At 32.3% G+C, this 21,986-nt stretch overlaps 2 protein-coding genes across 2 annotated transcripts in view; both read right to left on the bottom strand.

The window, feature by feature from the left end:
• Nucleotides 1–9,332: 9,332 nt before the first annotated feature.
• The window catches only part of LOC105113604 (uncharacterized), a 56,907-nt gene continuing 44,253 nt past the window's right edge, over nucleotides 9,333–21,986 (bottom strand). The window contains 14 exon segments of the mRNA XM_011009842.1: nucleotides 9,333–10,023; nucleotides 10,127–10,277; nucleotides 10,404–10,641; nucleotides 10,762–10,972; nucleotides 11,048–11,253; nucleotides 11,340–11,450; nucleotides 11,546–12,839; nucleotides 18,079–18,399; nucleotides 18,518–18,659; nucleotides 18,737–18,968; nucleotides 19,132–19,342; nucleotides 19,420–19,610; nucleotides 19,719–19,832; nucleotides 20,000–20,613. Of these exon segments, the coding sequence (XP_011008144.1) occupies nucleotides 9,712–10,023; nucleotides 10,127–10,277; nucleotides 10,404–10,641; nucleotides 10,762–10,972; nucleotides 11,048–11,253; nucleotides 11,340–11,450; nucleotides 11,546–12,839; nucleotides 18,079–18,399; nucleotides 18,518–18,659; nucleotides 18,737–18,968; nucleotides 19,132–19,342; nucleotides 19,420–19,610; nucleotides 19,719–19,832; nucleotides 20,000–20,613 (4,348 nt within the window). The 3' untranslated portion in view covers nucleotides 9,333–9,711.
• Nucleotides 14,820–15,553, bottom strand: LOC105113603 (G-type lectin S-receptor-like serine/threonine-protein kinase At1g11330). The gene is made up of 2 exons (XM_011009841.1): nucleotides 15,376–15,553; nucleotides 14,820–15,263 (listed from the first exon to the last, which is right to left on the bottom strand). The coding sequence occupies exons 1-2, from the start codon at nucleotides 15,493–15,495 to the stop codon at nucleotides 15,027–15,029; spliced, it is 357 nt and encodes a 118-aa protein (XP_011008143.1). The 5' UTR covers nucleotides 15,496–15,553; the 3' UTR covers nucleotides 14,820–15,026.

The raw sequence follows: 21,986 nt of genomic DNA, 5'->3' as shown, positions 1-21,986 counted from the left end.
GTACCTTGATGGCAGAGATTGTCCCAATCTTTGACCTAGAAAGGAGGAGAAACTTGGGAGGTATAATAGTCAAGAAAGTTCAGTGCCACATGCCATTGACACTAATTGAGAATGACGACTGCTTGCAAGGACACAATATTTCTTTTTTATTTCTTTTTAACTACCCGCACGCGGTGGATGATAATATATGTGCCGCGTATCAATTATTTTTATATAAAAAAAATTAAAATTTAAGAGTTTTAGGTTTCTACAAAACTACATCTAAACTTTTTGACTTAATCTGTAATACTTTACCTAAAAATAATAATTATAATATTAATAATAATAATATTAATTTATATAATTAAAATTTAAATAAGTTAGTCTACAATATCATACCTAAATACTTTAAAATATAATAACAAAATAGAAAAATTTTAATATTAAAAAAAAATTAAACAAAAAAAAATAATTAAAAAAATAATAATAAAAACAAAGCACTATTCCAATTAATAGTGCTTTGCAAGGAGGGGCACAACAAAATCTCCTTGTAAGATTATAATAATTTAATAAAAAGTAAACAAAATAAGTTATAAATTTTAATTTTTAATCAAATCGATATTAAAAGATAAAATTAAAAAAAACTATTTTACAAAAAAAAATTAACTGGTTTAACCTATAAAACCAAGTTAACCCGTTAAACTTAAGATTTACGTCATAAATGTGTTATAACTAAATATAAAAAAATAAAAAATATTAATTAAAAAACATCAAAGAAAAAGCAAAAAAAAAACATATAACTAAAAGATATCTACCTTTTATTGTGAATTTGCACAGTGCAATCCATAATACAAAGTTTTTTTTGTTATAGTTACAATGTTAAAAGATGAAATTAGAAGAAAAAACACTAATGAAGAAAACAAAAATTTAAATCAACTGAATTAATCTGTCAAATCATGTTAATCCATCACACTTGAGATTTGTGTTATAAAAGTGTGATAATGAAATAGAAATTTTTTTAATATTAATGAACTAAATTAAACAAAAACATTAATGAAAAAGAAAATAATGAAGAAAAAGACAAAAATTCTAAATTAACTAAGTTAACTCGTTAAACTTATGATCCGTGTCATGAAAGCTTAATAACTAAATAAAAAGAAATTTAACACCAGCAAACTAAATAAAAAATAATTCAAAAAGGGAAAAACCTATAAAAAGAAAAAAACTAGTGAAGAAAAAAATTGAATTAATTGGGTTAACTCATCAAATCAGAAATCCGTATTATTAAAATTTGATAACTAAATAGAAAAAAAATTAATATTAACAAACTAAATTAAAAAAAAATTAAAAAAAGAAGAAAGAGAAAGCATTAGCCTTTTCACCATGGAATGCACTATGCAATCCGCAATAAAAAGTATATATAATAAAAAAATTAATGACATCAGCCTTTTCACCATAAATTGTATACAATATTAAAAGATGAATTTGGAATAAAAAAACTAATGAAGAAAAAAATTGAATCAACTGAGTTAACCGTCAAACCAGATTAACTTGTCAAATCTGGGATCCGTGTCATAAAAGTATGATAATTAAATAGAAAAAATTTAATATTAAGAAACTAAAGTAAAAAAAATTAATTAAAAACAAAGAAACAAAGAAAAAAAAAGAAACTAAAGGCATCAACTTTTTTATTGTGGACTGTATTGTGCAATCTATAATCAAAAACTTAAAAAGAAAAAAAAACAAAAGCATACGCTACGAGTTAATTTTTTTCTTGCATAAAAAATATTTAAATCTAAGAATGCTAGATCTTTCTGCAAATATATACTCAAAAGCCTTAAGTCTAACTACAATGCTTGATCTAAGAGCAATATTTATAATATTAATAATAATATTAAACTTACATGATTCAAGTTTAAGTGAGTTTGACTGTAATATCAAACCCAAGAGCCTTGAATGTGGATCTGATTGTAAAGTTGTGTAATAAAAATATGATAATTAAATAGATTAATTAAAAAGAAAAAAACTAATAAAAAAAAAGAGAAAAATCTGAATTAATTGAGTAGCCCTTCAAACCTGGGATTCATGTCATGAAAGTTTGACTAAATAGAAAAAAAAATTGATGGATTAACTCAGAATTAATTGGGTTAACCTGTCAAACTTGGGATATGTTTCATGAAAGTCTGATAATTAAATAGAAAGAAATTTAATATTAATAAATAAAAATAAAAAAAAGCAAACAAAAATAATTCTAAGTTAATTTATCAAATTAGGTTAATCCATCAAACCTGAGATCTATGTCATGAAAATCTAATAATTAAATAAAAAATTTAACATTAAAAAATCAATTAAAAAAACAAAGAAAAAAAACCCAAAAGACATAAAAAAACAGTTTTTCAATTAAAATATTAGTATCATGAACCTAAAAAACATGGGGAAGCTACAGTGCTTTCTCCATAACTTTCAAATCAGATTAATCAGTAAAATTCAAAACTTGTATAATGAAAATATAATATTAAATAAAAAAAATTTAATATTAAAAAAATTAACTAAAAAAAATAAAAAAAACCTGAAAAACATAAAAAAAAAATAGTTATTAAAATTAAAATATTAGTATCATGAAATAAAAGGTGTGGGAAAAGTCACATTCTTTCCCCACAACTGTTAAGAGTATTGAAATTATGCTTGTTTACATATATACATACATCCGAAGTTCACATTTGATTTTCTTCTACTTTTTTTGCATCAGTAACATAAGATTTTGAGGACAAGTTCACATTTGCTAAATTAATTAGAAATAGAATGTAACTTCGCACCAATCTATACCTACCATAAATAATAATTCAACATCATCTTTAAACATCCTTGCAATTTCGTACCCATAAAATACACATAATATTAATTTTTCATAGCCAAAAATTAAAAGATCGGAAAATATATCGTCGATGATTATGTGTTTTGACCGGAAAGACATTGCTGCCAATGCCAGAGCCTCAAAGCGGACGGCTTCTTCCTTTCTTGGGTTAATCCTTCAGAAGTGAAGCTCATGATACCGTCAAGATAAGCTCATGATACCGTCAGGTTGATGATGACAGAAAAAGAAAAGGTTTCGTAAGCAAATCCCCACGTGAAATATTTTTTTTCACAGGCGACATTAAGAAGCAAGCAAGCTTTGGCGTCCGAGGAGTGTTTATTAATTAGTAAAATATCTTGGGTATTAAGAGAATAAAGTTGTGGAGTCCATCGCCATTAATGGCCCTAGGTTTGGAATATAATGCATGGAAGGGAACCTATGTGGGTCCATATTCATCATGATCATGAAGTTTCCACGAAATGTCTACCTTTCTTGATTTGAAAAAAAATCAAATCAAGATTTCTAGTTAAGGAAACGGGAGATCTTATTTGCAAATGTTATTGAACATGATCTTGGCTTGTTTATATAGGCTAATTTAAAACAATTTTGTTTTAATATTTAAAAACAATAATAATCATTTTATTTTATTTTTTAAAATTCAAACTCAAATTGATTGAGTATCTTCAAGTGAACTTCTTTCTAGTTTAATTTAAAACTTAATTCGAATAATAAATAACCTGATTCATTCTTAGGGTCAGGCCAAATATATATTTAATTAAAAAGTAGAAGTGTAATTTCCCCATTTTTCTCATGAAAATTTTCATGATTTCCCCTCCACGATGTCATTTCATTGTATAGAATATCAATTTAAGTGGACGGAAAACAATAACAAACCTAAATGGGACTCAATCGTGGATGCTTTTGGATTCAATTGAGAAAATTGAACATTTTTGGATCCATATGTTTTTTTTTTACTATGAAAAAGGTTGGTGGGGGGGGAGGCTTCCATTCTTCAACTCGTGTCGCGGATGCAACAAGGCATAGTTGAATTCGTAGGCTGACAACATTGGATTGAACAAGAACACGTCTTGGGAAAGACAATCAAATATGGGCAGCTTGTGTTCTCATGGTTGGAGGAGAGAGAGTAAAAAAGATGTTGACCACCAGAAGCTTCCAAAATATTAAAATATTTTGGAACCATCGATAGCGTTGTGCTCGTGGCTTTTAAGTATTTGGTAATATTTTAAAAACCACTTCAACATTCCATTCCACATGTTATTTTCAAAGGATAAGATTTTTAACTTTTCAGAAATCATGATAACCCACAACTTTTCCAAATGTTACGCGAAGAAGTATCGTTATAAGTTATACTATTTTTTATTCTTTATGCTATTCCAAATTACTTTTTATTTCTAAGAGTAATAGCGTTTCCGAAAATTGTAATTTTTTTATATATTTTAAATTGTTTTAATATGGTAGTTTTATAAATAAAAAATATTATTTTAATATATTTAAACATGAAAAACATTTAAAAAAAATAATTATAACTATATTTTTAAATATGTTCATAATTTTATAACTATCATATCAAATCTAATGCATCAAATTATCTTTTCAAGAATATAGATTTTTTTGGAGTAATTTAAAATAAATATGTTGATGGCAAAAATTAATTATATCATTTCATCTTAAATGATAATATAGAGAACAAAAACCCATTTATACCATCTAAACCTATGCATTCCAACCACATACGCAATTGCAATAAGATTGTCTAATTCAATGCTTCCATTTACGTGATATAATATTTTTTTTTTATTCGGTTTAATTTTTATTTAAAAAATAATTAAAATAAAATATTAAAAAATTAAAAAATTTAAACTAGAACCAAACTGGAATCAATTCAAACCGACCAGTTTTGGTTTGGTTCGATTTAATTTTTTAATATAAAAACCAGAAAAACCTATATTCAAACTGACCGGGTTTTTTTAACAATCTTTTCTATAGCTTCTTCAGCTTCCCTCTTGTTCTTCCCTACAAACCCCACAATTTCAAAAGCCTAATTACTCAACAAACAATAAATCTATCATTAGCTTCATGAAAACTATCATGGGACTGCAAACTATAGAGTTTTGGTAAGACAACAAAGAGTTGCAAGGAGAATGACTTCTTATCACTCAGTGCATTCCAATTATACAATATGTAAGTTAGAACAATAAAATGTGATTATTGTTTAGGAGGATAGTAACATCCATAGAAAGCAAAAAAAAAACCTGTATCATTATAAGGACGAGTAGAACAACTATATCTAAAGCTAATATGAAGGATTATGGGGTGTCAAAATCAGTGTGCTTGAAACTTGTCCATCTAACATACGACCAATATAAAAGCTAAACAAAAAACAAACTTTTAAAATAAAGAGCTTTATGTAAACAACGAAGTATAGTAACTCATGATGTACAAAGTTTTAATCTTTTTTCTCAGCCTTAGCAGGAATTATAGTAGGAGATGCGTCAACCTTAAAAAAAAAAGGGACACAAAACCACGATGAGAGAATATAAAAATTAAAGCCTTGAAGATGAAGATTTGAAGCATACACTAAACCAGTCCCTGGATTGTTAGATCTCAAGATGAAGATTGAAGTTTTGTTGAAGTTGTGTTAGATGACTAGAATGAGAGATTGAGATTTGAGAGTTGTGTGCTTTAGGGGGCGGCTGCGATGCTAGGGGAGTGTTAGGGTTAAAAATTTAGAAGGGGCTTTTATAGTACTTTTTCTTTGAAATTGAACTGCTTTGATTTGATTTAATTTTTTCGGTTTCTAGTTTATTAACTAAAACCGAATTGAATCGATGAATTTTTTAAAAATTTTAATGGGTTTAATAGGTTTTTTTTATTTTTTGATTTTTTCAATTATTTTTTTCAGTTTTCTCAATTTAATTGATTTTTTATTTTTTTTTCTCACCCCTACATAATATTACCTAAGATTTCTTTAGTTGAGAGGAGACATATTTCCGATTAAAAAGCGTGCTTAATCCATAATCCGAATCCAAAAGACAAGATATTCCTCGAAGATGGTGTTTTAAGGCACACATATTTTGCAGGGTCTCCATGTCCACTACTTTGAGTCCAGAACTAGGTAGTGGTATCATCTAACCAACCAACAGCTGCTATTTTTCCTGTACTTTTGAAGATAAATTTGGCGTTATTCATAATGGGAACCCACCTCGTGCTCAATTCCCAAGCTACAATCTCCGAGTCAAATCGGTAGGAAATTTGGAAACTATGACACCCAAAAACGTTTAGAGCTTGGAAAATGATAAAATCTCAGTACGTAGCTGCTAATGTGATACATGTGAGAGATGGCTCTGCTATCACGACTATCCTACATATGTAGCTTGAAGCAAAAATTACACGTAACAGGTGGAAAAACGGGAATCGAGACGAGTACTCAGAAAGACTAGAAGAAAGTTGCTAGTTCAGAGGAACTTTTGCTACAGACAAACGTGATAAATGCAGGGGGATCAGGGCGGGACTGTCGATGGAGAACGGAGAAAACTAATGTGCAAGCCAAGTGTTCAACACAGAGACAACATAACATATAACAACAACAACAACAACATAATAATAATAATAATAATAATAATAATAATAATAAAAAAAGAGCAAAGTAAAATCATTATTCACGTAACAATGTAATTATCATTTCACATTTCCAAAGAAAAATCAACGGCCTTGCTATCATAGATAATTTGGTTTTTTTCTCATTATTTTGGTTGTTATTAGATTAATTAAAGATAGATTTATCTTTTTTACTTTTTAAGTAAAATGAAAAAAATAAATTATTATTAAAAAAAAGGATCTTAGTATTAATATCAAAGTGCTTTTTAGATCTTTTACTTTCTACAACATAGTAAAATGATTAAATTATTTTTTAAAGCAAAAAGTTTTTTAATTAGTGTTTAAGGATCTTTTTATATTTTTATTTAAGTATTTTTTTATTATTGTCATTGAATAAAAATAATTTGTTTAAATAAATTTAAAAAATAATTTTTTAAAAATTAACTGGCATGGACAATGCTGCATAGGTCAACATTTATAATATCTTTTACTTGAGTAATGTATTTAAATGCAATAGCTTATGAGGTAATATTTGAATTGTATTTGCATCTTTTTTATTTTTATTTTTAGATAAAATGTGTGGTATATAAACTTTTAGTTTAGTAATGATGATATTTTTATTTTCCTTTTTATCTTCTTGATTTTTGTTTCTAACCTTTAAACTTTCAAATTAGTCATTCATTTTGTTCGGCCTTTAGATTTTGTCCCTATCTTTTTAATTATTATTATTATTATTATTATTATTTAAAGTGATTTATAAAATTATTTTTTTAATTTCATCTTCCTTTAATTTTTTTATTTATTGAATTTTATCCTCATTTTTTTTATTATTTATTTTGTTCTAATTCCTTTCTTATTTGAATTTGGATTTTCACTTCATCACTCAACATTTGATTTGATTTTATTTTTATATCAAATTTTATCTTTATTTTTTTTATTGTTATTTGTTTTACTTTGATAAATTTTTAGATTAAAATATTATTTTTTATTTCATTATTTAACATTAAATTAATTAAAAATTGAGCTTATTGGTTGAATTCAAATATAGGATTTTATGAGTTATGAGTTTAAAAAACTAACCTAGATTTAAAAAATTTGCTCATTTTTTTAATGCTCATGTTTTTTAAGTTTTATTCTTCTATATTTATTTATTAAATTTTATTTTTAATTCTATTATAACTCCTTAATTTAGTTCTAGATTCAATCCAACTTGACGGTTAATTAATACCTAATCAAGACTCAATTGGAAAAATAATAAAAAAAGAAAAATAATAAAAAAAGAATTCTAATCTCTAATTTAGTTAACTGATTATGATTGTTTCCATTATTCTAGTTCTAAATTTTACATGTTAATATAATGTGTTGCTATTTGTCTATTTTACTTTCTACTTTTTATTTTATCATTTAATTATTTGATAATATATGTTATTATACCTTTAAGCTAAGGTTAGGTAGATGTTAAAATGATGGTAGTGTGAAATTATATTTTTAACTTCATCATCATTTAAGCATAATAACTATTTCACTTTTGGCTAGCCAAGTTAAACAAGTTATACTGACTTACTTTTGTATTTATTAACATATTTAACAGTTGATTAATTTTATACGATACTCTGGTCAAGTAATTTTATTTTTATTTTAAATATTTTAATCTTTCAAAGGCTTATGGTTAGCTACTGAATTATTGTTTATGATTTTGTGATATCTAATTTTTCCTTAATTGATCTGATCACCCCTTGTCCGCATACATGAATGAAAAATTCTTTATTATTTATGCTTACCATTTTATTTTTTTTGTATTGTTTCTGCTTGAGTAGAATTTTTATATCAAGATATTAATAAAGAAAATATTCAATAATAAATATTTGAATTAAAATATTTATTCTTGTCGTCTTTTAGTATTTTATTTTATTTTTGTTGACAGGATTTAATTTTCTGCCGCCAGACACGAGAAACTGTGGCTGTATCAATGGAAATCTTTCTGTGTTTAGATGAAGTAACTCTACATTGCATTGAAGTGGGAATTCCTTCCTCTCAGAAAATGGCAGCTTCTGTGGATATCACTATTCAATATTGAAATTACAGTAGCTAGGAGCTCTGTAGGTTTATCTTCTACAGAATGAAGTTTTGGTGCCCACTGAAATTAAGAGCCCTAGATTTTGACGGTGATGCAGGATTGGAACCAGGAAGAGAACATGTGGATAAGTTCACCAGTTGATTATAAAACAAGTACTAGAAAAATATAAATCCCAGATATGCGTTTGGAAATGTGGTAACTTTTGCGTTTGGATACTTATTTAGAGTATTCTTCACTTAAAAAATATATTTAAATTAATGTTTTTTAATACTTTTAATATCATAATATTAAAAATAAAAAATAAAAAGATATTTTAATATTTTTAAATTAATTACAAATGAATACTTTAAAATTCTATAAAATAGAACTTTATTTTTTGCTTTTTAAAAGTATTTTTTTAAATAATTTTTTTTTATTTTTTTAAATTAGTGATTTCAGATAATTTTGATAATTTTGATGTGTTAATATAAAAAATAATTTAAAAAAAATAAAAAAAATATTATTTTAATATATTTTTAAACAAAAAATATTTTAAATAATAATTGCAACTATATTCCTAAACAACCTCTAAACTTATATATATAAAAAAAGAAATCTAACTTATAAAGAAATAAAAAAAATTATTTCTTTTTAAAAACAATTGTAGAATTAAATGAAACTAATTAGAAAAAATAATATGGTAGGGCCGAACGTTTTCATCATGCTTGTGGTGGATGAGCCCCTTTCAACATATGATAGGGTCGACCTCTCAGCGTGAGAGGAAGCCATGCTTCTTCCAATTCCAAAGTACTCTTCAGATTTTTGAAAATCAATCTCAATAATTTTATAATCTTTCAAAATATGACTATTAGGGTTACATCCTAGAATTAAATGAAATAAATAGCACTTAAGATCATATTATGCTTACATCCTAGAATTAAAAAAAAAATAAGATGAATGAGGCGACCTCTGCTTCATATTTTAAAATTCACAAAAATTCAAATACACCCTTGCTATATGATTCTCAACTAATTTCAAAGCAATCAATGCTTCAAAACAACTAAAGAGGTGGGAAATTTCGTAGAAAAGAGAAAACCAGGGTGCAAGCTATCAGAATCAGTGGAACTATAGTTTAACACTCACAGATTTCTCAAGGTTTCACTCCGGCCCATGAAGCTTAAAATTTTTCCAATATGAACTTGCATTATCTGCCATCAACACCTGTGAGTGTCACATTATTAATGGAATATTGTTGATGAATTTGATGAAGTAATATCTCTTCATTCAAGTGGTGTCTCCTTTCAGCAAATGGCGGCTGCATTGGAGTTGGAAGATGAGAAATTTCACTATTCAGCATTGAAATGACAGTAGAAGCTGTTGGTCTATCTTCTGGGAACTCTTGAACACACAACAGGCCAACATGTATGCATCTATATATTTCCGCCTGTGAACTCGGATCGGATATTACTGGATCTACTAGAGCTGAAATGTTGCCTTCATTCCATAATTTCCATGCCTGCAAAGCGAAGTAGTAATAGAAATAAGCATGCCGCGGTTTAAATTTTGTCAGAAACGAAAATTCAAGCTTTACATATGACTTATGATGCATTGGGACATACAAATCCTAAGAGACTCAGGGCTTGCTCATTCCCATAGAAACTAGTATTTCTTCTCCCGCTTACAACCTCCAACAACAAAACTCCAATGCTGAAGACATCTGATTTCTCCGAAAATCTACCCTCCATTGCATATTCAGGAGCCATATAGCCACTGCAGAACATCATTAATTAAAACATGAGAAAGATTTTTGACCTTGCATGGTTTGAATAGGTGAGCTCAATGCATGTGATGCTGTAAAGGGAGGAACTTGAATATAGAAAATCAAAGGGCTCTTACAAGGTTCCAACTACCCTTCCAGTATTGGCTTGATCTTCATTGCCACCAAATATCCTTGCCATTCCAAAATCTGAGATTTTTGGCTTGAGTTCTTGGTCCAACAAAATGTTGCTTGCCTTCAGATCTCGATGAATAATTCTTAGTCTTGAATCCCTGTGAAGATAAAGGAGACCTCGACAAACTCCCTCAATGATGCTGAATCGTTTTTTCCAATCTAGAGATTCCTGCCTCAGTGGATCTATATATATTCAAGCAAGAAACAAACGAAATCACGCAAGGTTAAAAAATGAATGATCAAAGAAGGTAATCTGATTCACATGTAATGCAGTTAGCATATAGGAAGGGCAGTAGTTCGAACCAAAAAGAATTGCATCCAAACTGTTGTTCGGCATATACTCGTAGACCAGCGTCTTTTCGTCTCCTTCAACACAGCAACCCAGCAGCCTCACGAGGTTTCGATGCTGAAGTTTAGAGATCACAACAACCTCATTCATAAATTCTGCTAGCCCTTGCCCAGATGCTCTTGACAGTCTTTTCACAGCTATGTCCTGTCCATCTGGCAATTTTCCCTAGACAATCACACCACTTTATATGTAGCTGTTCAATTTCATTAACCATAAACGCCACTAGAGAAACAGCATTACCTTGTACACCGGACCAAAACCACCCTGACCGAGCTTATTCGATGCATCAAAGTTGTCTGTTGCGGAAGTCAGCCTCTCTAAGCTGAAAAGAGGTAGTTCCTGGAGTTTAACTTGGTCCATGCTGTCTCCAGGCATGTTCCCATCAAAAAAAGTTTGATGTGTTAAGTTCTTATCAGAACGCAACTTCTCACCCCTTTCCTTTCTCGCTGAGTTAGATTCAAGATGCAAGTCTTAGTTGAAATTGCATGTTTTTCAAATCGTTTAGTTCTATTTATTTGCATATTCTTATTACCTCTATGTTTAGACATGAGCCTCCATATCAAAAAAGCACAGATCATGGCCATGCTGATTGTTCCTAAAATAGCAGTTAGAATGACAATGACTTTTTGTCTACTGTTTCCATCTGCAAGTCAGATCTCTTTGAATTAACTTAACAGCAAATGACTTTAAATCATTATAAGCTTGCTAGGAAATCAGGCAGATGATAAAGAGATTTACCTAATTCTGAATACTCCAAGCGGATGTAAAGATCAGCCCCATCTGTGGAAAACTCCTGTAGATCAATTACATCTCCACTCCATGACATACATCCAATACCAGAATAATATGCATAAGCTATGCATGAACAATTTGTCAAGCACTTGTTTCGGCATTCATTTTCATCCGAAGGAGACCATTGAGCAAAGTCCGGCACCTTCATATTACCTAGCTTCAAAAGTCCATCATTCTTTCCTGCAGCTTCACTCCCATTATTTAGTCTCTCACACTGCAATGATTTCCTCCTGACACAACCACTAGTCCAGTTCCCTTTATACCATTCTTCTGGGTTTTTTGGCTGAAACCCTCTTAAACAGTTGCAAATAGGTGATTTCCGTGAATTACAGTTTCCGAAAGGCCCACATTTTCCGTACAATTCACATTCCGATTGTGGAATACTCCATAGAACAGTCCTATCCTCCATGCCATCCTCCCAACGTGTTTCCTCCATTTGCCCTTCTGAAGTCAACACAAAGCTCGACAAGGAGTGATTAGCGTAAGTGAAAGTTAGATAAATAATACCTTCACCATCATCTACTAGATTGAGCCCATAAACAGTTGCAAAATTCATATAAGGAACTCCAATAAAGACCTGACGGCTCCATGGACCACTCCGAAAATATGGATAATTATCCTTCCATATGAACATCTCAGGTATGCCTAGATTATTTAGACCAGCAGTGAAGCTTCCAATGGATGGATCAGTAGGGCTTTTCCACGATGTTATAAGAATCTTCTCACCCGTTCTTTTATTGGCACTTAATTTCATATTGGAAAAGAATGTATCGGAAGGATGTTGGAAGCTCTCCCACTTGATTTCTCCGTTGTTATCTCGCAAAACAAGGTTTCCAGTGTCAGAGAGCTGTGCACTTGAATTTGAAACAGAGTTTGAAACGTTACTTGACCAGAGAATCTCTTGCTGCCCATTCAAAACTACAAGATTTCCATCTTCGGATATGGTCAAAATTCCAGATGAGTCATTGAGAGGTTTGTTTCTATTAGCTACCCATAAGGCAGTCACCACAGGAATTTCATTAAACCAAATTCCTACATACCGATTGGTAGAATTGACAAGGCTGAAAAATCCCAGTTTGTAGATACTGCCGTAAGAGACTATAGCCTCTGGATCCTTGAGGATTTGAGTTGATGTGATGGTATCTATGGCACTGATAATCTCTACACAAAGAGAAGATACTAAGAGAAGAAGAGCTATTGAAATTTTGCCTCTGCCAATTCCCATAACTTCTAATTTCTACTTCATGATGAGCATGAGATGCTTCCTATGAGGCTTATTTATTTACTTCAATTTCTCAATTGGCAGCCATGTTCTTATCCGCGTACTGTCCTTACATGGGTTGATGAATTGACGTTTCTGCCAAAAGTTCAATGTACAAACAGTGTCAGTTTTCGCACAGATTGCATTAATCCTATATCCTTCCCAAATCCATTCAAACTTCCTATATCTTCCCAAATCCATTCAAACTTCCTATATTGGGACTTTCGTAAGAAAGAGGCTGCTCATCACAAAGGCCAAAATAGACCAGGGAGGCCTATTGGTAGTTTCCAACATTAAACAGCGCAAGAAAGTTCTATCCTTCCACAATTTGTTATATTTAATGTTTTCTCTTGTTCTCTCCTGTTGCCATCAAGACTTGTGAATATAAGAAGACAAAGCAGGGTCTATCAGTGCCCAACTTGTCTAAAGAGTACAGCAATGTGTCAATTTTCCATCAGCAGTAGATCATGATGCAATTGGAACGTTTCCTGATTCGTGAACAGATGGGGCTCTTAATTTTAGCCTTCTTCCTTAACTCCGATCTCTGCCTCAGTGGGCTGTAGGTCTTTGAAAGAATCCGCTGGAACTAGTGAGCAAAGGGCCTTGCTGCCAGAGCAACTAAACTTTATGAAAAACGAAAGTATTAGCGGGAAGATTGCCCCACTCTTATGCTAGTTAGAAAAAAAAACAAAACCTATAACGGAGACCTCATTGAGAATTTGCAGATAATCGGGGGACTAACATAAGGTTTCCCTTCTGGGTTGTTTTTCTCAAGTTGGAATTCAATTTAGTCCCAGAGCGGGATGCGATAAAGCTCGGTGAAATAACTTGGTTGCTTCCATTGAATCCATGAAAAACGACAAAACTGAATTTGATGCTAAGAGTTTTGACCACGTTGACATCAATCTCAATTCCTCCTCAGCACTTGTGAAGGACAACCTCATTTCAGTTTTGGTGCATGCATGCACCAAATATTACATGTAAGTTCCGGAGTGCAAGTAGATGGATTTATGATTATAAAGCCACCTAAATGCATCTTATCCATATTCCACAGCCAGGAGGAGCACATAGTTTCTTTAGATGGTTTTTGAAAGCCCATAAATGTATATCCACTTCAGGTACGACAAACACTTCATGTCCAAAATAAGGTAGTGACATCTAATCCGACCAACCCCTGCCTGTGGAATACATACCTATCTTTCCTAATCTGAAAGCTTTCCAGAACAGTTGATTATAGCCAGCAAATCCATTATAGAACATGGTCTATAAAATCTAGTTGTGAAATTTGAGCACCATCCAAAGGTAGAATCAAAATTTATGTATTCTCGTTTTTGCGAGTCAAGTCATTTGTCGCAACAAGACAGTTTTCCTATTAATCTTGTTCATAAATCTGCTGCTACATCAGAATACCTCCATGCCCAAATTACAATCTAAAATTTCCAATTTAATTTTTTAGGAGATTTGGGAACTACAATACTCATGAAAAACCTATTAGAACTTCAACACTGAGAAAATCCTGCTAGATGCTAATGTGATACATGAGGGAGGACTCTGCTATCACTAGTATAATATATAGCATGAAGGGAAAACAACTTAAAGAGGCGGAAAATTTTGAAATGAGTACCGTGTGAAAAATTTGTAGAAAAGAGAAACCAGTGTGCCAGCTATCGGAATCAATAGAACTATGGTTTAGCACTTGTAGATTTCTCCACGTTTCATTATTAAAGGGGTTCCAATCTTGTCTTTAACTGCCTATCTTTTTGTTTCATATTTCTGATTCTACGTGGATGCCCTATGTTATCTGTAACCTAGAGCATAGATTTAGCTTCTAATTATACATGCGCCTGAATATGATGGAAAGCTAGTAAACAATCATTAAAACCAATCAAAGCACAGTTAGTAACAAGATTGTCTCAGTGGATAAGTAAAATACCTTGAAAAGCCCATATTACTCTTCGAGAGGCATGTCGGATTTTCGGATTCAGCCTTAATACAGAACAGAAAGAACATTTAACGTTTGCACATTTCAACAATGATAATCCACGATCTAGCAGCATACGTTACAAGAAAAATAATTGAAACAGGAACTTATTATCTGCCATCAACAATTGTGAGTGTCACATTATTACTGGGATATTGTTGATGGCTTTGATGAAGTAATGTCTCTTAACGCAAGTGGCGTTTCCTTTCAGCAAATGGGGGTTGCATTGGAGTTGAAACAGAAGAAATCTCACTATTCAGCATTGAAATGACAGTAAATGCTGTTGGTCTATCTTTTGGAAGCTCTTGAACACGCAGTAGGCCAACATGTACGCATCTAAATATTTCCTTCTGTGAACTTCGATCGGATATTACGGGATCTACTAGAGCTGAAATGTTGCCTTCATTCCATAATTTCCATGCCTGCAAAGCGAAATAGTAATAGAAATAAGCATGTCGCAGTTTAAAATTTGTCGGAAACGAAAATTCAAGCTTTTACATATGACTTATGATGCATTGAGTTGTATGGACATACAAATCCTAAAAGACTCAAGGCTTGCTCATTCCAATAGAAAGTAGCATTTCTTCTACCGCTTACAATCTCTAAAACCCCAAAGCTGAAGACATCTGATTTCTCCGAAAATCTACCCTCCATTGCATATTCATGAGGAGCCCATATAGCCACAGCACAACATCATTAAAACATGAAAAAGATTTTTGAGCTTACAAGGTTTGAATAGGTAAGTTCAATGCATGGGATACAGTGAAAGGCTGGAGTTTGAATAGACAAGGGTTCTTAGGGAGCTCCAACTACTCTTCTGGTCAGAATAGTCGTACTAACATGGAAATGTTAGACTTTGTATATATTATAATTTTAAATCATAGCTGGCAGGGGAAGTCACCAACATGTGATTGGCTAATCTTTTCATATTTTAAAATGTCATGTTTATTGTATATTAATTTTATGATGAGTATTACCTCATGATATTTCTTATTATGACTACTTGTGAAACTCACTTGTAAAAACAGAAGCCAAACTTGTATATATTACTTATTGTTGTATTATATTATAAATATATATTAAATATTATTTACTCAATGTATTGCTAAATTTACTTTTTTATTATTTATTATTTTTAGGCGTATAACATTATTTTATTAGGTTATTTTTTTTTTGGACTTCTAGAACCAAGTTTTTTTATTATAATTAATGCTATTATGTTATGTCTAGTCAAATGCTCCATATTCGCTGAATCTATATTAAGGATTGTATTAAGATGTTAATACATATTATGAAAGTAATTATGATAGCAAATTTATTATGAAATTAATTATGATAGCAAATGCTACTTAGTCCTCCGATTTACATAGAAAAAAATTTATATGCAAGTTTAGGTTCGTATATGATAAAAAACGTAGATAGAGGACCTTGTTTATCTGCAAGTCATGAATCCAGGGATCATGTCGTGACAAAATCATTGATTGGCTTGTTTCTGTTGGCTACCCATAGTACTTAAGTTGCAACTGATATATTACTGTACCATATTCCGACATATCGTTTGTTGAATTAGCTGGGCTGAAAAATCCAAGCTCGAACTTATTTACGGCAGGTACTCTAGTTTCTGGATCTTTGGCGGGTTGAGAAGAGTGATGGCATCTACTGCATAACCATAAACTGAACAGGAATACGATAGAAACAGAAGAAGAGCTACAGCAACTTCGCAGTTGCCAAGTCCCATAACTTGTAATTGATGAGAATGGATGACTAACAAATGGCTAACTGATAGTTTAGAAAAAGGATGCCATGAACAAGAATATTTCTTTTCCAGTCCTTTTACTTAATTCCAATCAAAATATTGTTTTTCAAAGATAAACTATGTTTAGCAATTAAAAGTAGGAATTTTTTTTATGTTTTTTGTTATTTTCCTTGGATAAAGAATGTTTAACCACACTGTTATATTACATAAGCAGGGTTATGTTTTACTGTAAAATTTTGACCTTGTTATATTAAAATAGTGAAATTTATTCAGGATGAACCTGATCAACTAGCTTGGAAAATAACATTTTTATTTTTCTATGATATTTTCACAAGACATTCACCTGCCTCAGATGATTGACCTGCTCCTGTTAGGTGTTGCCTATAAGCTCTTAAAATTATTGTTTTAGTTGGTCTATTTTGACACTGCCTGCAATATTTACGTGGGTGATGATTAAATTTATACTCTAAAACCATCGAGTGCTATTTACACCAAAGAAGTCTAAAAAGGCAGGTCAAAAGAACTTGCTGTATATCATCACAATGATAATGAGGACTGTTTTTTAAACAAATTTTCAGTGCAATAATAGCATATTTTAGGTACCAATCTAACATAATTGAGCTCATATATTGAATTGTTTTTATTATACATTATGATATAAGACCATAATCTTTAATAGTTATGAACTGTTTCGTAAACAAGCTGCCAAACCCAGCTTTGACGAAGAAACTTGCAGTTTCCTTATTATTGTTAATCTGAATCCTGCTCTCATGACCCTTATACATGGAGATTACAAGCTAAAGATAAGAACAATCGTACTAATCTAAACAATCCTGATAAAGCTAATTGGAAACTAATCTAATTTAGATATAGACATAGTAGAAACCAATTGCACTCCCCTTCAAGCTGCAATTCCCTTGTTCTAATCATTTCTCTTATCTTAACAAAGCTTCCAAAAGACTCTGGGTTGGTGAAAATATCTGCCGCTGACATTACTTTTGTTCAACTGTCTTTTATTTTACATGTTCACGAATAAAATGAAATATACCGATGTGTTTGCTTCTCCCATGTTGTACTGGATTCTTGGCTAGTTTGATTGCTGCCTCGTTATGCACCTATATAGTCATCGTCTTCTGCTGAATGACCCATTGCTGCCAGCAAGTTCTTCAACCAAATAGCACCACAAACTGTGAAGGCGGTGGCAACGTATTCTACCTAACATGTGGACAAAGCTCCAGTGTTTTGTTTTTGCAGGTAAATCAGACCGAGATTCTCTAAATGAAAACACATCTTTTCGTAACGGAGGTACAGAAGCCGTCATTTCGAGCATTTTGTCAACATTCCGAGTTTTCTTATTTTCTTTAATATGGAAGTAGAATACAAATACCACAAAAGTAACTTTCTGATGTCAATCTTACCAAGTCATTCCAAGCAATGTAATGTTATATAACATTTCAGAATGATCAAACAGAAAAGTAAACATGTTCTGACCTCTATCGGCCTTTAAGATCAGAAATTGTCACATTGTTAATGGAATTTATCTTCTGGCTCTGAGGAAAGGACTCTGTACCCGAGGAACTCTGCCTTTCAACAAATGCTGGTTTCTTTGGAGTGGGAAGATCCACAATTTCACTATTTAGCATGGAAATGATAGTTGACACGGCCGGTCTATCTTTCGCCAATTCTTGCACACACAGCAGACAAACATGCATGCATCGGAATATCTCCACCTGAAAACATGGATCTGATATTGTAGGATCGACCAAAGCTGCAATGTCACCTTCATTCCACAGTTTCCAAGCCTGCAAATGTTGATACAATCATACAAGTAAGAGTTTGCACGTTTAATAGTATCAGAAATTGAAAGGTGCTTTCCAAATGTATCTCAGACAGTGTGGCGGACAGGCATACAAATCCTACAAGACTCAAAGCATGCTCATTGCTATAAAAATGAGCGTTTCTTCTCCCGCTCACGATCTCCAGCAACAAAACTCCAAAGCTAAACACATCTGATTTCTCTGAAAATCTTCCTTCCATTAAATATTCAGGGGACATAAAGCCACTGCATAAGCATAACAGCTTTCTGAGCTCAAATTAGAGAAACAGTCATAGGAGTGAAAAAAAAATAAAAATACTTACATGGTTCCTACAACCCTGGTAGTATTCACTTCATTGCCGCCAGAAATCCTGGCTATTCCAAAGTCTGAAATTTTTGGATTCAGCTCGTGGTCCAATAAGATGTTACTTGGCTTCAGATCTCTATGAAAAATTCTTAGTCTAGAATCTCTGTGAAGGTAAAGAAGACCTCGACAAATTCCATTAATAATGTGGAAGCGCCTTTTCCAATCTAGTTGTCCTTTCCTGAGTGCATCTAAACAGATTGTATCCAGAAAACATCATGAGAAAACAAGGGCAAATGAAAATGAGTCAAGAAAAGTAGCGATCTGCTTCTCCTGCTTGAAACTTATGATCTATGAAATTGAAAATGAGTCAAGAAAAGTAGTAGCTAAACAAAGCAGAGCTGTAGCCCTAACCAAAGAGAAATACATCCAAGCTTTTATTCGGCATGTACTCATAAACCAACATCATCTCTTCTCCTTCAACACAGCAACCAAGAAGTCTCACAAGATTCCTGTGTTGGAGTTTAGAAATCACCGCGACTTCATTCATAAACTCTTCGAGCCCTTGACCAGAAGTTCTAGAAAGTCTTTTCACAGCTATTTCCTGTCCATCTGGCAATTTTCCCTGCAATGTCATATCAAACTGATAAATACCTATTTGCTCTAAATAACTGTAAAGAACCTTTAGTTGAGAAGAGTTACGCTGTATACTGCACCAAAGCCGCCCTGCCCAAGCTTCATGGATATGTCAAAGTTGTTTGTAGCAGTTTCAAGAATTTGTAATTTGAAGAATGGTTCAAGTTTAGCTTCCCTGATGTTTTCGGGCAAGTTTCCATCAAAAACTGTTTCTTGAGCTTCTGACGATAAGGTCTCCGCACTTATCAAATTCCTTTCTGAATTGAAGTGGAAGTATCGTTATTATTAGAGAATTGTTTTCTTCTTTTCTTGTAAAAATGGTTAAGTTTAGAAGTCCAGTAAGCTAATACGACGTAGCATATTACCTCTATGTGTAGCCATCCACTTCCAAGAAAAAAACACACAGATGCAGATAGCTATGGCTCCTACAATCACTGACATACTGATGATTACTTTCATGTTTCTCTTGTTATCTGCAACTAAAAAATTGTACTGATGGTTATTTAAGAAAAGTATAATGGAAATATGAAAAAACTTATCAATATTTTCTCTTCCTGATACAGAACTCGATGTATCTACACTAGTTATGCACATCTGATAAACGAAACACTAGTGAAAGGAAATCAGAAAATATTATTATTATTACCAAGTTCTGTATACGCCAGGCGAATGTTCAGATCTGTCCCTCCTTCAGAGAACTTTTGTATATCAATAAAGTTTCCTGTCCATGCCATACAGCCAAAACCATTATAATATGAATAAGCGACACAAGAACAATTCCTCAAGCACTCATCTTTGCATTCTTGTTCGGATGACGGAGATGACCAGTACTCGGCAAAGGTTGGCACCTTCATCATCTCTAGCTTCATAAACCCATCTTTTCCCACTTCACTACCATTTTGTATTCCATCACACTGCAAAGATGTCATCCTAACACATCCGCTAGTCCAAATTCCTCTGTTCCATTCATCTTTATTTTTTGCAACAAACCCTTTTAAACATGTGCAGATAGGTGAATTCTGTGCATCGCAGCTTCCAAATGGCCCGCACTTGCCATAAATATCACACTCAGTTGATGGAGCTTCCCAGGTATACTCCCAACCTCCCTTCTCATAATCCCAGTATTGTTCTATAAATTTTCCATTATAAGTCACAACATACGTTGCACGGATAACTGGGTCTTGAATTAAACTAAGAGTGAAAGTGCCATCTGCTTCTTCTTGTACACTAAATCCTTTTAAATACACAGAAGAATACATTCCTGGTATTCCAATAAAATTCTGACCACCCCATGGACCACTACGCCAAAATGGACGACCATTGTACCAGATGAAGAACTCAGGAATTCCTAATGGATTGAGACCAGCAGAGAAATTTCCAACAGAAGGATCAGATGAGCTTTTACATGACCTTAGCAGTGTCTTTTTCCCAGTTCTTGCGTTAGAACTAAGTGTCATCTTTGGTATGTAAGTATCCATAGGCTGCTGGAAACTTTGCCATACAAGGTTTCCATTCGGTCCAGCTTTCAAAACAAGGTTTCCATCATCAGTAAGCTGTGCAGTTGTCTGATAGAGCCCAATTGAAACATTTGACGACCACAGAACCTCTTCCTGACCATTCAAAACCACAAGATTTCCATCTTCAGATATTGTCATCATCCCAGAAGAATCGTTGATTGGGTTGTTTCTGTTGGCCACCCAGAGTACTTGAGTTTCTGCTGATATATTACAATACCATATTCCGACAAATCGATATGTTGAATTAACTGGGCTGAAAAATCCCAGTTCGAACTTATTGTCGGCAGAGACTATAGCTTCTGGATCTTTGATGGGTTGAGAAGGAGTAATGGTATCTCCTGCTTCACCATAAACTGAACAGGAACACGATAGAAACAGAAGAACAGCTACTGCAACTTCGCAGTTGCCGAGTCCCATACTTGTTATTGATGAGAATGGAAGACTAACAAATGACTTCATGACTGTTCAGAGAAAGAATTCCATGAAGAAGAATATCTCTCTTCATGTTCTTTTTGTTCCCAGTCATGAGGTTATATTTCAAATAGAAACTCAGTTAAGCAATCAAAAGTCATAAATTTTTACGTTATCTGTAAATTTCCATCTATAAAGAAAGTGCTAAAATAGTGATATTTCATCAGGATGGACCTGGTCGACTAGCTTGCGAGATCGATAGCATTTTTATTTTTATAGGATATTATCACAATACATACACTTGACTCACCTTCATTGACATGTTCCTGGTAGGCACTATCAAGAAGCTCTTGACATTCTTATTTGAAAGTAGCTTTATTCGCACTTGGTCTATTTTGAATTTGCCTGCAATATTTATGTTTCTAAGAAAGAGGCAATTTATACTGAAGAAGTCTGAAGAGCCTGTCCGGTCTAAAGACGTTGCTGTATCATCACATTGATAATGCATCACCATGATATAATATTTTAGGTGCCAAGCTTATATATGGCGTAGTTGAAATCTTTTTATTCGACCTTATGTGGCCCTACAGACTTCAGCCAGTTATTGTAGCAATCTTTGGACTTTTTTTCCTCCATCAAAAGCTAAAAAACCTTTGACGTCTTTGAAAACAGCCATTCCCATAAATATTCAAGGGACATGTAAAC

This window comes from Populus euphratica, unplaced genomic scaffold (genome assembly GCF_000495115.2).
Source record: "Populus euphratica unplaced genomic scaffold, PopEup_1.0 scaffold441.1, whole genome shotgun sequence".
Lineage (NCBI taxonomy): Eukaryota > Viridiplantae > Streptophyta > Magnoliopsida > Malpighiales > Salicaceae > Populus > Populus euphratica.
The sequence above is the reverse complement of the archived record's forward strand: the minus strand, read 5'-3'. Positions and strand labels throughout refer to the sequence as shown.

Excerpts from the sequence above, each read along its gene's own strand:
- LOC105113603 (XM_011009841.1), bottom strand. The coding sequence starts at position 15,495 with ATGGAGGGTAGATTTTCGGAGAAATCAGATGTCTTCAGCTTTGGGGTT. Across the intron at positions 15,264-15,375 it reads CCTTGAGTCTTTTAGGATTT|GCATGGAAATTATGGAATGA; the intron begins GTATGTCCATAC and ends TTCGCTTTGCAG.